The sequence below is a fragment of the Arachis hypogaea genome, chromosome 17 (genome assembly GCF_003086295.3).
Source record: "Arachis hypogaea cultivar Tifrunner chromosome 17, arahy.Tifrunner.gnm2.J5K5, whole genome shotgun sequence".
In the NCBI taxonomy this organism is placed as follows: domain Eukaryota; kingdom Viridiplantae; phylum Streptophyta; class Magnoliopsida; order Fabales; family Fabaceae; genus Arachis; species Arachis hypogaea.
This window is the reverse complement of record NC_092052.1, coordinates 57,099,785-57,113,396: the sequence shown is the minus strand read 5'-3', so window position 1 is coordinate 57,113,396 and position 13,612 is coordinate 57,099,785. Positions and strand designations below refer to the sequence as shown.

Here is a 13,612-nt window from a genome sequence, read left to right as displayed (position 1 = left end):
ATAGACTTTGTACATAAGAATGATGGTGTGTCTAAGGCAGAACAACTATTAAAGTTTGCATTGAAGAGTAATGGGGTGTCTAAGCCAGCTGAATCGAATGGATTTAGGATCTCTGTAGCATAGCAGGTCGAGCCAGCAGCACCATATCAACCGCATGTTATAGAGCTGAGTGACAATGAGGTAAAGTGATGAAGTAAGTCTTTAATCACCTTGAAATAAGATACTAGGGCTCACAAATAATAAAACTTACAATTTCAAAGGTGATTAGAAATTTACTTTTCCAGTTTTCCGATGCTCCACATTTTAGATGATCTTTTTCCCCTTTCATGACCAGAACTGTTTTACTTTTTCCGTTAACTGTTTCAGTTATAAATTCTAATTTATGATACAAAAAGATTGGAGCAACTTTACTCTCACCGATTCCTTAGGTTAGTTTAAGATTGCGTTGTTATGGATGCTGAAATGGGTATTCGCTATCGTTTCTGATATTAAAAGAAACATTCTTATTTTATGTTCAGATAATTTTGAAAGTTAGGCTTCTTTTAAACCGGTTTGTACTTAATGATTTTGTTTAACATGGTTTGATGAATTTTTTTTATATTCCTAATTCCTATACTATTATTATAACTATATATTTTCTTTAGGCTAAATTATAATTTTACTTCTCACAGGATTCAATTTATTTATAAAATTATTTTTGGAGAAATGGATATTTTAAGTTTTCAAATGTCATCTTAATTTGATAACTGTTTTAGATTTCATTTTGTACTTGAAGATAATTTTTAAATTTAATATTTAATTTTCTTCTTCTTTTTTTCTTGGTTTGTGGGTTAATTAGAAACTTTATTCTACAGTACATATAAACAATTAATATCTACAGAAAGTTGACTTTTTTTTTAATGTTATAAAAGTGATTGATTCTGTGGATATAAGAAAAAAGGAAATATTATTTTAAAAAATTGGTTGGGAGATTTTATTACTAAAAAAATTTTTTACTCATAACATTATTAACAATAATTAACTTTTCTTTTAACAAGTTTCATATTTAATAGGAAGAACCATATTTTTTTATTAAAAAAAATACATTCTTACTTATTTTTTTACTTATATTTCTTAATTTGTATGTTAATTTGTTTTATATTGCTTACATTTTTTGTTAAGTAATTATTTCTTTCTTTTTTTTTCCTGTGATTTTCCATCATTTCTTTCTCTAATTATCAATGGAAAATAAAAATATAAAAAATTGTGAAAATTAGTTAAGCTTTGGGACACATAAAATTTATTGATTTCAAAAGTTCTTAAATGAATAGAAAAAATTATATTTACCATATATTTTTCTCAATATTTAGTTATTTTTAGCTTTCTTAAGTATTAAAAAATTTTCTGATTATTAATTGTTAAATTAATTGTATTGTCTAATTATTCATTTCTCATAACCGTTCTTTTAGTGTCATTTATTTTTAATGAATTATCTAGATTATTTTAATTGTAATCTTATATCTTCTATTAATATTTTTACTTCTTTAACGTTAAGAAGGTAAGATTAGAAGACCAAGGGTGTCTCTGGTTTCTCCCACCCCCCTCCCTACCCCCACACAGACACACAATAAAAAAGAAAGTTCACAAACAAAACACACGCGAAGAAAAAAAAGGTCAGAAAGATGACCTAACGTCGTCATTGTGCATCCTCTCCTTCTGGGGTCTCAGCTCACTCAATCCAGAAAGACACCTTCCTACTTTTTGCATCGTTAAACCTCAAATAATCCTACAAGATACAAGTTTGTCATCAGCTCCAATCCTCCCTGCGTCTCCATTCCTTTGAACAGGTAAATTTTCTGACAATAGAATAACAATTTAAGCTTTTGCCCTAACTGTTGCAGTCCCAACATAATCTTCTCTTCACTTTTTTTCTTTTGCTACTGGCATGCATGTATCATTCAAGGAGACGTTCTTCTCCGATTTAAAAAGAAAGAAAGAAATTTTTGATTTCCAAAACTACTGATCTGTGATACTTGGATATCTCCAACATCTGATTCTTATTAAGTCCTTTTTTTTAATGCTTCCTGTTCGCAGGTTGTGACACGTAGGTAGCTGCTACTTTTGTTAATCAACATGATTAGAAGCTACATTTAAGGTTACATACTATAATGTAAGTTATTAACATGAGAGAAATTCGAAGGATAATAAGAGGAAGCTATTATTTTTTTTTTTGTTAATTTTTTTTAGCAAGTTAATTAATTCAGTTTCAGTGAGGTTGTATTGGCCGTGTGAAATTCAGTAATTTTGGTATTGCTATATTGTATGCAATAAGAAAAAATATTAAGCAGATAATTGAAAACATTTTTAAGAGTAAAAAGAATAAAATCGTATTTATAATTTTTTAATATTGATTCTGGTCTTTTATATTTTAATATTGATTGATATAATTTTTGTATATTTTCTTTCTTTCATATCGTTTGTAATGCATATTCTAATTAAAAAATTCATAATTCATGATTGTTTCATTTAATTATTATTAGTAGTAGTGGTAACCTTTCTGTAACTTGTCAATATTATAATTAGCATTAGTAGAAATTTAATTTACTAGAATTAATAACAATATTTTTGTTCGTCTATTTCATCTTTTGTTTATGAATGGTTGCTGTTCATTTTTTATATTTGTTCTTTATTTTTCTCGATTCATTTTTATCAGCTGTTTTTTGTTGAATTTGTTGAAATCTCCTAGTAGGGTTGACTTTATTATGATACTCTCTTTTGCAGTAGGAGACAATATCTATTCTTTCTTCTTGAATCTTTATAGCAAGTCTATCTATTTGATAAGTCTCAATGGCCATGGATGCCAATAGAGAAGATCCAAACAGGTATGGTGCTGAGCATTAGACAAGATGTTTTCTTTGTTTCATTTTCAATTTGATTGAAATCTCATTTATTTTTTCATTCAATATATTTCAGATTAACTTTTGAAAATGTTAATGTCAATTAAATATTGATATTGATGTTATGGCATGTATAGTTTTTTTTTTTTAATTTTTACTAAGATATTTTTCATGTTGTAATTTAATTTTATTGGCTCCTCATCTATATGTAGGCCAGATTTCAAAAGTTGTTGTAATATGTAAAATATGTTGTGTAATAGTTTTCCAACTTTGTCTCTTGGTTATTTTTTATTAATGTGCTTTTAGTATGTTACTGTTTTTTTATTTTTTTTTTGTATACTTAGTTAGTTGTTTTCTTGATTAAAAGCCTCAGTCTTAAATTCTAATTGTACCATTATGTTCTAATAGGAGGTTTTTAGCAACCCAGGTATACTGGCCCAGCGGAAAAGAACTGGTTTTTAGATTTCGCGTTTTCAATAAGCAGGTAACGAAACATAATGGACAATGTGTAGTTTTGGGCAGTGGTATCAATCTCAATTAATTAGATTCCTGATTTGACTATATGTTCTTGAATTTGTTATTTTCTACTCTTTTCTACATGTCTGGGAGTGATTGCTTTGCCCTTTTGTCCCTTTTCTATGGATATTTTGTTTAAATTCATTGAGCTATTTACTGAACTACAATGTTCTCATTTATTTATGCTAAAACTTTCTTCTCATTATAATGTTAGTTCAGTTACGTGATTATTGTTCTCTTGTGTTGCTCAGTTGGTAATAATGGTAGATTTAAAATACCTCTCTTTGCTAAATAATTAGTTAAAATTATGTGAAGCTTTTTTAGCATGTTTTGTTACACATGAATTAACTTTGGGAAGAAATTTGAATATAGGGTGACAGAGCTCTTCTCCCAAATTTTGTTTCAACTCATGGGGAACGATTGGGGCCAATGTTCTATGTCATTGACGAGTTAGATAATTGTTTAGTGCTGGAGGTGATAAGAAAGAATGATCAGTTGCTCATAACTGACTCCTCACTTGAACAGATTAGAACTTTCTATTTTATCGATAGAGGGACATCTGTTCAATTTAGGTATGTCGGTTTTGGCATTTTTTTTATTTCATTGTGGGATAAGGATAACCAACCCATCCGAGTTCACCTTGATCCTGACTTCTATGTTCCTGAGCTAATGGACTCAGAGACACTTGATAATGTATCAAGATTGTTCCACATAAAGTACACCAGGATGGATGATGACTCATCAGCTGATGTGATTGTTCTCTCCGGGTCTGAACCATCGGATGATCAGTTTTCATCAGATGCTGATGAAGACAATGATCAAGGTGGGGCACTGGTAGGGGATAATCCCAATGATCCGATAGATTTGTCTAGTGGAAGTAGTTTATCATTGGAGGTTAATGAACAAAGTCACGCGGCAAACGAGTTGGTTGATCCTAGGTAATGCTAGATGTAACTTTTTCTTTGTGTTTCTGATTTTAATATCATGGGATAGCTTGCTATTTTTCAGTGTGGCGACTAACATATTCGTATTATCCTGAATTAGATACTCTCCAGAGGTTTCTTATGAAAAGAAAATCAAAGCTTCGGATGTTGCACAACCTAGATTGGTAACTTGATTTCAAAAGAGTTTTTTCTTATCTTTTTTTTTCTTGCAAGCTGATTGGATGTTCTTCCTAAATCTTTTATGTTTGTGTTAACTATGAATTATTCCTTGCAGTATTTGGCTTCAAAATTTGCTGCGTATCTTAAACTGTGTGGAGATGGCTCAATTTGGACAATCACTGGTCCAGATTCCAATGTAGAGAAGAATGTCTTCTTCTTCCACTTACTGAAAAGTGGAGGAAGAGGTGGAGAATGAAAATTTGGAGTTGGGTGGAGGAAATGTTGTAGAATATACAACTTAAAGGAGGGTGATATCATTACTTTGAAACTCGGCTCGATAGCTAGACGGCAGATAGAGTTATCGATCCAGCGACATTAGACCTCCTATGTATAACTCTATTTGATGGATATTTTGAATTATATGTTAATTTGTCTTGGACATATTTTATCTTTTGTTTGATGAACAAATTTATATATGTTGTATATATTTTGTTTTGTTATCAGTAGGTATCTTGACATTATGTGTTTCTAAGATAATACATAATAGTAAACTACATCTTTGTTGGACTTTTTTTTTCCTGTTTTTTAAGTGTCTAACAATTGTTTGGATATCTTATTATCTTTTATTATCTTAAAAAATATGTTATGCCATTTATTGACATATTGAATAATTGTTGTATTCTATTTTTTTTATTTTAGTATAATGATAATTTTGTAATTATTCAAAATTAATACAACATGTCTATTTTTGTAGAATACATTTTAGTTATATTCTTAGTATTTTTCTTTTAAAAGGGTTTAAATTTCGTGAATCCCGTGCATTACACGGGTTATCACGCTAGTAATACTCCAAAGCATTCCATCCGAGTTGCTACCAGTGATTAAACCTTTCTTGTGCACAAGTTTGACTAACTTGGAGAATAACTAAAGGTATGCTTGGTTTAGGATTTGAGTCATAAAAATGCACGTTCAATTTTTTTGAACACCTCAACTTTTTGTCTGAAACAACTCAGAGAAAAAGAAAAAAATTGTAGTCGAAAAGGAAAACAAATGCAGTTAGAGAAGGGGGCGACGGTGATGGTGGCAACGACAATGACAGTAATCATGGTAGTAACTGAGATGAGAGTTGGATGAAAAAACATTTGAATGTTAACAGTAAAGACTTGAAAATTGAGATAACGGTGGTATAAGATTGAGATTAGATTGGAGATTAAGGGATCTATTTTTAGATTTTTTTTTATTTCTCAAAAATATTTTTTTCATTAACAAAAGTAATCACAAAAATTTTCAATTAACATAAAATTACCAAATTTTAAGAATAAAATTTGTATTTTTCTAATAATATTTACGAAAAAATGTATCAACATTAAACCTCTAAAATTCTTTTGAGAATTATTTAACAAGTAAATATTTTTTTTTGGCAAAATAATTTTGTTGTTAGTAAATTTATATTGTACCTGTTGTTGGCAATTTGATCATTTGAAAACATTTTTATTGGTTTACCATACAAAAAAAACCCTAAAATACAGAGGATAGTTAAGGGAGTAATATTAATCCAACTATTTTAAACTTACTAAAATAGACCAACTTAATATCTAAAAAAAAAGACAAATCGAACCTAACTTTTTGATCTGTGAACATTTAAGTCTCAGACCTCTTTAAAATCTAGACATATCAATTTCTGAATCTAATTTGTCCCATTTTAAAAATTCTCTCAATGTACATCTGTATCAACAAAGTCAGTACAACAAAAATCACGTTTGATTTTTTCGTTGGGTTTGACAGACCCAAATCAACGACCTATTTACCCTTTTCTCTAATATCTAAGAATAGGTTGAAACAATTTTTATAAATGTCACGACATTAATATCCCTAGTTTCATTCAAACTTACAAAACTCTGATTCCCTCCAACTTTGAATCGTTAAACCCATTTGAAAGGTAACTCTTGTATGCATTAATCGACGGAGGGAACGAGGAGGAGAGAAGCGGGGAAAAGAGATAAAGGTGGAAACAGGAGAAAAGGAAAAGAGGGGGGGGGGGGGGGTGAAAGTCCAGATGTACACATGAAAGAACAGGCTTCACCGCCTTCCTCATTTTAGATCATCAATGCTGAATTAATAGTTTTCCAAAGACGGTTGATTGAATTAGATTGTTTTGGGAAAATGAGATAAAAGAATGCCAACCCCCCTATTTGGCTATTTCCCTCCCTTCCCCTCCCTCGGAACTCCAAACTCAAAACAACCCGGGTATAAACCCCAATACTTTCCACAAAATATGCAATATTCAGTTATTCACATCATCACAGCTGTTTCAAGAAAGACATAATTCATTGGCAATGTGGCATTTGCCGCACATGTCATGTTCAAGCATTGCATTTCAACCGATGACATGATCCAAGTGCAAAATCCTTTTTGCTGAAAGTGAGTACTCATGGAACCCCGAGGGGAATTCTATTCAACAGTTGATCTTCTCTGCAATAGATTGTCTTGGGAAGAACCATGCACTGCAAAGTGGTGATACAACATTTAAGGGACGTGCTTATCAGTTAAATTTACCAAGTTCCATCTTCTTCTTGATAGCCCGTTGACCGTGATAGATAAACGAATCTAGTATTCCAGATACAGTGTAAACACCTGAATGGAAAAAGAGAACAAAAAGCATTGATGTGACAAGATCCCGACAAATTATTTTATTCATGTCCTGAACGTATTTTAAAATACAAGAGTAGAGAAGAGTAGCTGAAGATCTGTTTTTACCTCCAACTATGGCACAGACATTAGTAAGGAAATGCAAGAATGAGACAGGTTCTTCTGTAAAGGTAACCTACAACATGTCGAAAGATAACACAAAGGAATGCAGAGAGGGTGAGGAGTACTGAGAAAAACAGAGCGCCTAGTTGCAACCACTGATTTTAATATAACATATTTCAACTTCAGTTGAACAGATATAATATTAATATTAACTATAATATATTGTATGAATCCACCTTAATTGGAGAAAGGTCATAGAAGAAGAAAACTCCGGGAAGGGACTGGAATCGGCCCACATCCCCAGTCTTGAAGTGTTCTGTCACAGAGAACTACATGAAGAAATTCTAGTTTTCATTATGCTTTCCTTGTTAGAATGCAAAAATCAGTGAAAAGTGGTATTTATAAGTTCAATAACCTGGTTTGTTTGGATAGTATGTCCTCTCACATCAGAGTAAACAGTAGGCACAACCTGAGAGACAGCATGAAAGGGACGACAAGAATCAAAATTTGGTAAGTTTCCAACGAAAAAGACACTGGTTATGCAATATTTCACATGTTGCAACAAGAATAACAAAATCAAGTACCCTTTTAAAAGACAATATTCAGCAAACAAAACATATAAACTGTGCATTGATTCCATTATACAGCAAGTACACCATTTTGCTGATGTAATTAAAGAGAAAATACTAAGAAAGTAAGAATATAAGCAGCATCAACACCCCCCCCCCCCCCAAAAAAAAAAAAAAAAAGGGGGGGATCAATTTGTACCATATCCTGATGTAAAAATGAATGTTACAATTCTGCTTTCTTTTTCCCAAACAGAAGCAAGAATAAATTGCTCTTGGTTGAGGTTTCTAAGATTCATTCATGCATTATATTCTTCTTCCTTATATTGGACAAGGACAGGTTCATCATTTATATTCTTATCGGATGGATTTGATCACATACATCAATGTTCCTGCCCAAGTAACATTTGGATTATGCTACTTCCAGAAAGCAAATGTGAGTACACCCCCTCAAAGCAGTTCTATCTTATAGAGTCCATTCATTAACCCTAAGCTTTATCTTGGTCCAGTCCAAGAATCTACAATATCTTAATATCCGATAAATTGCATCTACATACTCTGCTTTCATTCATGTAGTATAGGGTTCCTAAATCGGGAGGTCTAATGCTGCCAATTGATAGAATGGAACTAGAAAGTAGGTAAGAAATAGGTAGTAGAGAAAAAAAGTGGGAATGGACATAGCATGCCTTCCCCCCAATCAGAGATAGAAGACGAACTGTTAGGGACTTGAGTATTATGGGGTGCCTAAAATCCTACATCGGGTAGTATGAGATGCTTGATGTTATATTTAAAGAGTGGTTCTTCCCTTTCAATAGCTAGTTTTTTTTAAGGTGTGGTTTCTCACTTTTCTTAAGCACTTAACAATGGTAACAGAGCAAGGTTGTCGGCACCATGGAGAGGGCTACCTATAGTCTGGATTAAGGTGAATACCAAATACTAATAGCCGGTAGCAAAGTGGCTACCAATGGGTCAGCGTTGAGAGTGAAGACGTTGTGGATGTTGGCTCTCCAGTCTCCAGGGGCAGTGTATTGTTAGGAACTTGGGTATTATGGGTGCCCAAAGTCCCACATTCAGTAGTGTAGGATGCTTGATATTGTATCTAAAGAAAGTGGTGCTTCTCCTTTAATAGCTAGCTTTTTTAAAGTGCAGTTTCCCACTTTCTTTAGATACTTAACAAGAAATTACAATTTCAAGGCTATCAGAGAAAATCTTCTTGTCCTTAGCTTCAACTACAAAAACCTCCCCTCTCCCCCCCCCCCTTCTTTTTCTTCCCCTCCAAGAAAAATAAAAATAAAAAAAACAAAACTCCAAACTTCCATCTTTCTTTGATAAACATAACAGATAACAGCCTTCTGAACTTTGAATTTCTGTTCCATTCATTTTTATTTTACAAACATGCCACATCACACATAACGTGAGGGATAAGCATAATTTTGAACCACGGGAAGTCCACATGTATACATTACTTAAAAGCTATCCAGGTTCCAGAGTTAACGAATTCAGGAATAAATAATTAGTTAATTCATTCATAAAGCACACAAGGAAATACAATGATGAAGTATATTGGATATTGATTTACTCCACATAGCAATTTGACAATTTATTCTAACCCTAATCTTAATCGAAGTTAGTAATTAGGAGTACGCAGATATATAATCTAACCTTAATAAAATATTGATACATCCCACTTGGTGTTTTCTGAGTCCAATGTGCACTGAAAATTCATAAGGTGACAAATTATATAATTTCAAAAGTCAATTTTTACAAAATTTTAATAGGATTTGAGGGTTTTTTTCAGAACAAAAGAAGCTCACCGATCAAGAGGATTCACCACACCAGGAAAATAATCACCAAAAGCTAATCTGTTGATGTGGTGACTTAACTGTATCACATGTAAGACTATTTAGTCTCTTGAAATATGAAGTGTCATGATTGATTAAAAAAAATTATATTTCCAGATCATGCGTAGTATAAATTGCAATTAGTTCACCAAAAAGTATGCAAGGTAAACAGATCAGCTCTTACATTAAACGAGTCCTTTTGAAAAGCCAGCAGATCATGTACATGTACACCAGATTGCTGAAAGCTTTTGCCCGGAGCAAAATGAAAATTACCTGCCACCTTATTTACTTCCAAGAAGCCATATATGTTGCATCCTTCACCGTCTTCTTCCTTGATTCTTTGCAAGAATCCTTCCCTTTTGCACTATGTAATGTACAACATACAACAAATAAGCACCAAACTAAATTAACAATTTAATTTTAGAATTGTTATTTGAACTAAAAAAAATTCATAAAATGCAGATCATTGTTGAAGATACAGCTTAGAGAAATACAATAAAATATTTATGCTAAATACTAGAAGAAGGGGAAAATAAAAGGAAAACTATGTAGCATCCATGGAGCAAGTTAATTTGAATGAACACATGGCATTTATTCACAAATTCAAGGTGAAAGTCACCAAGGAAAACAATATCTGTCCTTAAGTATACTAGTGCCTTGACCTTGTTCTGAGAGTATAAACATCAGGGAATAATGCAGATTCCAACAAAATGCCACAGGATGTTAACTGCAAAACTAGTTGTTGGATATCATCTTTATCAAACAGCTTTATGCCTGTGGCCAAGGAATGTTTACATAACCATTTTGGTTATCATATTCACCATTTCCACATATTTTACAAGTTACAACCCAAACCGAAGTATAGTGATCAATAAAAGACATGACTACCGCACTATGGAAGGTTCAAGAACAAGCTCATCTTATAAATTTTCAGTTACCAGTTAATTCCAAACAACACAGTAAGCATCTAATTACAATGGAGAGAAGAGATCTGTTAGGACATGCAGTTTATTTGATGATGAATACCAGGTAGTGAACCATCTCCATAAAAATGCTGTTAACTTAACTTCCTCCAACACAAGCTGTAGAAACTATTTTAATTGGAATTTCCAAATACAACATATATAAGCACAACATCACAAATGGATCACAGCTTTGGAGTTCCATTATTTTATTACTACAAAGCCTGTTCTATAATGCAAGCAGCCAGAAGAAATGTGAAATTTGGGATTCTAATATATACAAATAAATATAAAATATGAACAATGCCACTTGCCGTTTACATGGATGTTGGCGAACATAATTGTGGTTGATGCATTCATATAGACAAACCTGATCAATTAAATCTGGATTTGAGACTGCCCAACCTTTTTTCCGATATGCTTCACGAACATCCTCACAGGAATTACAACAATCATCATCTGACTGCAAATACGAATAGAGTCCAAGATTAAGGAATCATCAAACTCGTGATGCAAGGAACATTTCGAAACAATATGAAACCTGAACTGGAAAAACCTAAGCTAAGATAGCAGCCTAGTGCATGAGGTTCTATCCCGGTAGAGTGAGGGTCTAGAGATGATAGAAAGGCTGTCTCTAGGCAACAACCTTCCAAGTTTTGTAACGGCTTACCTCGCAACCTAGGATAAGATGGGAAGAAAACTGCATGGACTTGACCTTAATTCAGCTGCCTAATTAAAAGCAGTTTTTCCAGAACAAACATATGATGCCCCTAAACTTTTGGGAGCATACAGTATTGAAAGTAAATAAAATAAAAAAAACAGATTCCTTGGTATGCGACCTAGCCAACAAAAACTCCACTCTATAGTCCAATAATCAATACATAAAACAAGGCATTAAATTCACGACATCCTTATAAACCATAACTTCGGACACCTAATTTTAAATCAGGCATACCTCTTCTGCCCCATAGCAGGAACCACAATAAGTCTCATTGTGCTCTAGCCTGCCTCCATGCTTTTGCAAGGGATTTTCAATCTGCGCAAATAAACATTATACGAAAGCGTAGTAGAAATGTATTCAAGAATTATATCTTTTTTATAAACTACTATAAATTAAGAAAAACAAAAGGCACCACCACTAATGTAATCCAGAAAAGTGAAAATCCTAAAAAGCAAAATGTATCTTATGGAGTCAACAACGAACATGAGATAAGGCATGACCACATGGGATGGTTAAAATTTGCTAAGCTTAGCAAGTTGTTTAATAAGAAAGCACAAAAATAAAACTGAAAGACCCTAAGTTTATCAACAACCCAATATCAAAATATGAACAATAAAACATCTTACCTTGGGAGAACCAATTCCATCTTGCCTTGTACCTATTACATTGCCTTGAGTATCTAACCTTTTCTTGATTATATCATGTCTCTGTGAGTTACATCAAAGACATATAAAGTTGTCAGAAATCAAGCAAGAGGCAGCGCATGACATCTAAACAACTGATAACCCAACATTCGTTACTCTAGTCTAGTGAAAAACCTTAACTGCGCAAGCACTAACAAACTAAACTAAAAACAACTTCTTTTCTTCATGGTACTTACTACATCGAGATGTTGCTCTCCACTAATGTCCATTGCATCAACACTGAGCATCGAGCACGGTAGGGCAGGAAAAGTAACATCAAACTGCACGTCCAAAAAAAAAAAAAAAACGAAGAGACCAATTACTCTATGCAACAAACAAACCTAACACTACGTTCACATTACACAACCAAATAAGTCAAATTTAAACAAAAAGAACAAAGCACTTGAATTTACAAAAGATAAGAATAACAGTCCTGTGAGAACAAACATTCCTAAAAAAAATGAAGGGTATTGAGAAAGAGATAAAGGACGTTACATTGATACGCAGCGTTTCACCTCTAGAAGTATCCACAATAAGCTTTGTCTCAGTTGAAGCATGCAGATACAATCCTGAACACAAAAACAATAAAAACAAAAATCCAGTGACATTAAATAAAGAAAAAGAAAAGGACACAGAAATTAATGGAGGAATTAACGGCGTACGAAGCTCGGAGATGAAGAGCAAGATCATGAGAACGGAGGAAGCAAGGGTAATGACGCCGCCGGAAAGTGTTCTGCTGTAGAAATCCTCATTGATTTTAGGGTAAGCGTCAAGATTACGAAGCTTGCTCATTATGCTATCCATTGCTGATCCCAATTTCGACTTTTTCTTTCCTTTTTTTTCGAAATAAGTACCAAAAATCTAAGATCCAAAGGTCATAGGTGTGAAAAGGAAAACAATGGTGATTGTTTGTTCCGAGTTAAACACCCCGTTGAATCAATGTTCTTCCGATTTCGGATTTGTTTCGGGGCGTCTTCAATCGGAATCAGTTTCTCAATGTTTTCCCCTAATTTCTACGAACCTATGACCTCTGACTCTTGTTTTCATTAGGTGCTGAGAGGTTTTTATGTTTTTGTTTTCATTTGAAAATGACACGATATTTTGGTTTTTTTAAGATATAAAAAATAGAGCCGTTTTATAATTTACTAGCGTTCCAGCGTTTTTTTATTATTTTTAAGAAATTAATTTTTATATTTTTATTTTTAAATTTATAAAATTAATAAAATAATTTAAATATTAAAAATTTTATTATGTTATTATTACATGTAAAAAAAATCAAAATAAAAATTTAAAAATATTATTTATAAATTAAATATTTATAAATATTATTAAATTTATTTATTTATTTTTAACAGTATTTAATTTGAATCAGAAATAAAAAAATTACATTTAAAGTATTCTTTATTTTTATGCATAATTTTAAGGACAATTCACCAAAATAAAATAATAGAATTTTAATATTACCAAATTACAACTTTTAAATCTTTGATACGAAAATGCAATTTTTCATAACTCTATATAATCCGTGGAATGAGTACCACGGATTATGAATGCATGTAAACCGTGGGTGGGATTCCACGGTTTACGTTAAAA

General features: G+C 32.3%; 1 protein-coding gene across 1 annotated transcript; it reads right to left on the bottom strand.

The window, feature by feature from the left end:
- Nucleotides 1–6,554: 6,554 nt before the first annotated feature.
- On the bottom strand, nucleotides 6,555–13,129 carry LOC112764696 (uncharacterized). The gene is made up of 13 exons (XM_025810428.3): nucleotides 12,682–13,129; nucleotides 12,515–12,588; nucleotides 12,217–12,300; nucleotides 11,963–12,043; nucleotides 11,571–11,651; nucleotides 10,986–11,078; nucleotides 9,838–10,017; nucleotides 9,627–9,694; nucleotides 9,475–9,526; nucleotides 7,662–7,715; nucleotides 7,483–7,575; nucleotides 7,253–7,319; nucleotides 6,555–7,129 (listed from the first exon to the last, which is right to left on the bottom strand). The coding sequence occupies exons 1-13, from the start codon at nucleotides 12,821–12,823 to the stop codon at nucleotides 7,038–7,040; spliced, it is 1,161 nt and encodes a 386-aa protein (XP_025666213.1). The 5' UTR covers nucleotides 12,824–13,129; the 3' UTR covers nucleotides 6,555–7,037.
- Between the last annotated feature and the right edge of the window lie 483 nt (nucleotides 13,130–13,612).

Bases quoted from the DNA above. Each gene is read 5' to 3' on its own strand.
- LOC112764696 (XM_025810428.3), bottom strand. From the start codon at position 12,823: ATGGATAGCATAATGAGCAAGCTTCGTAATCTTGACGCTTACCCTAAA. The intron at 9,695-9,837 runs GTAAGAGCTGAT...CATGTGATACAG, and splicing joins TTCAAAAGGACTCGTTTAAT to TTAAGTCACCACATCAACAG. The intron at 7,320-7,482 runs GTGGATTCATAC...GACATGTTGTAG, and splicing joins ATGACCTTTCTCCAATTAAG to GTTACCTTTACAGAAGAACC.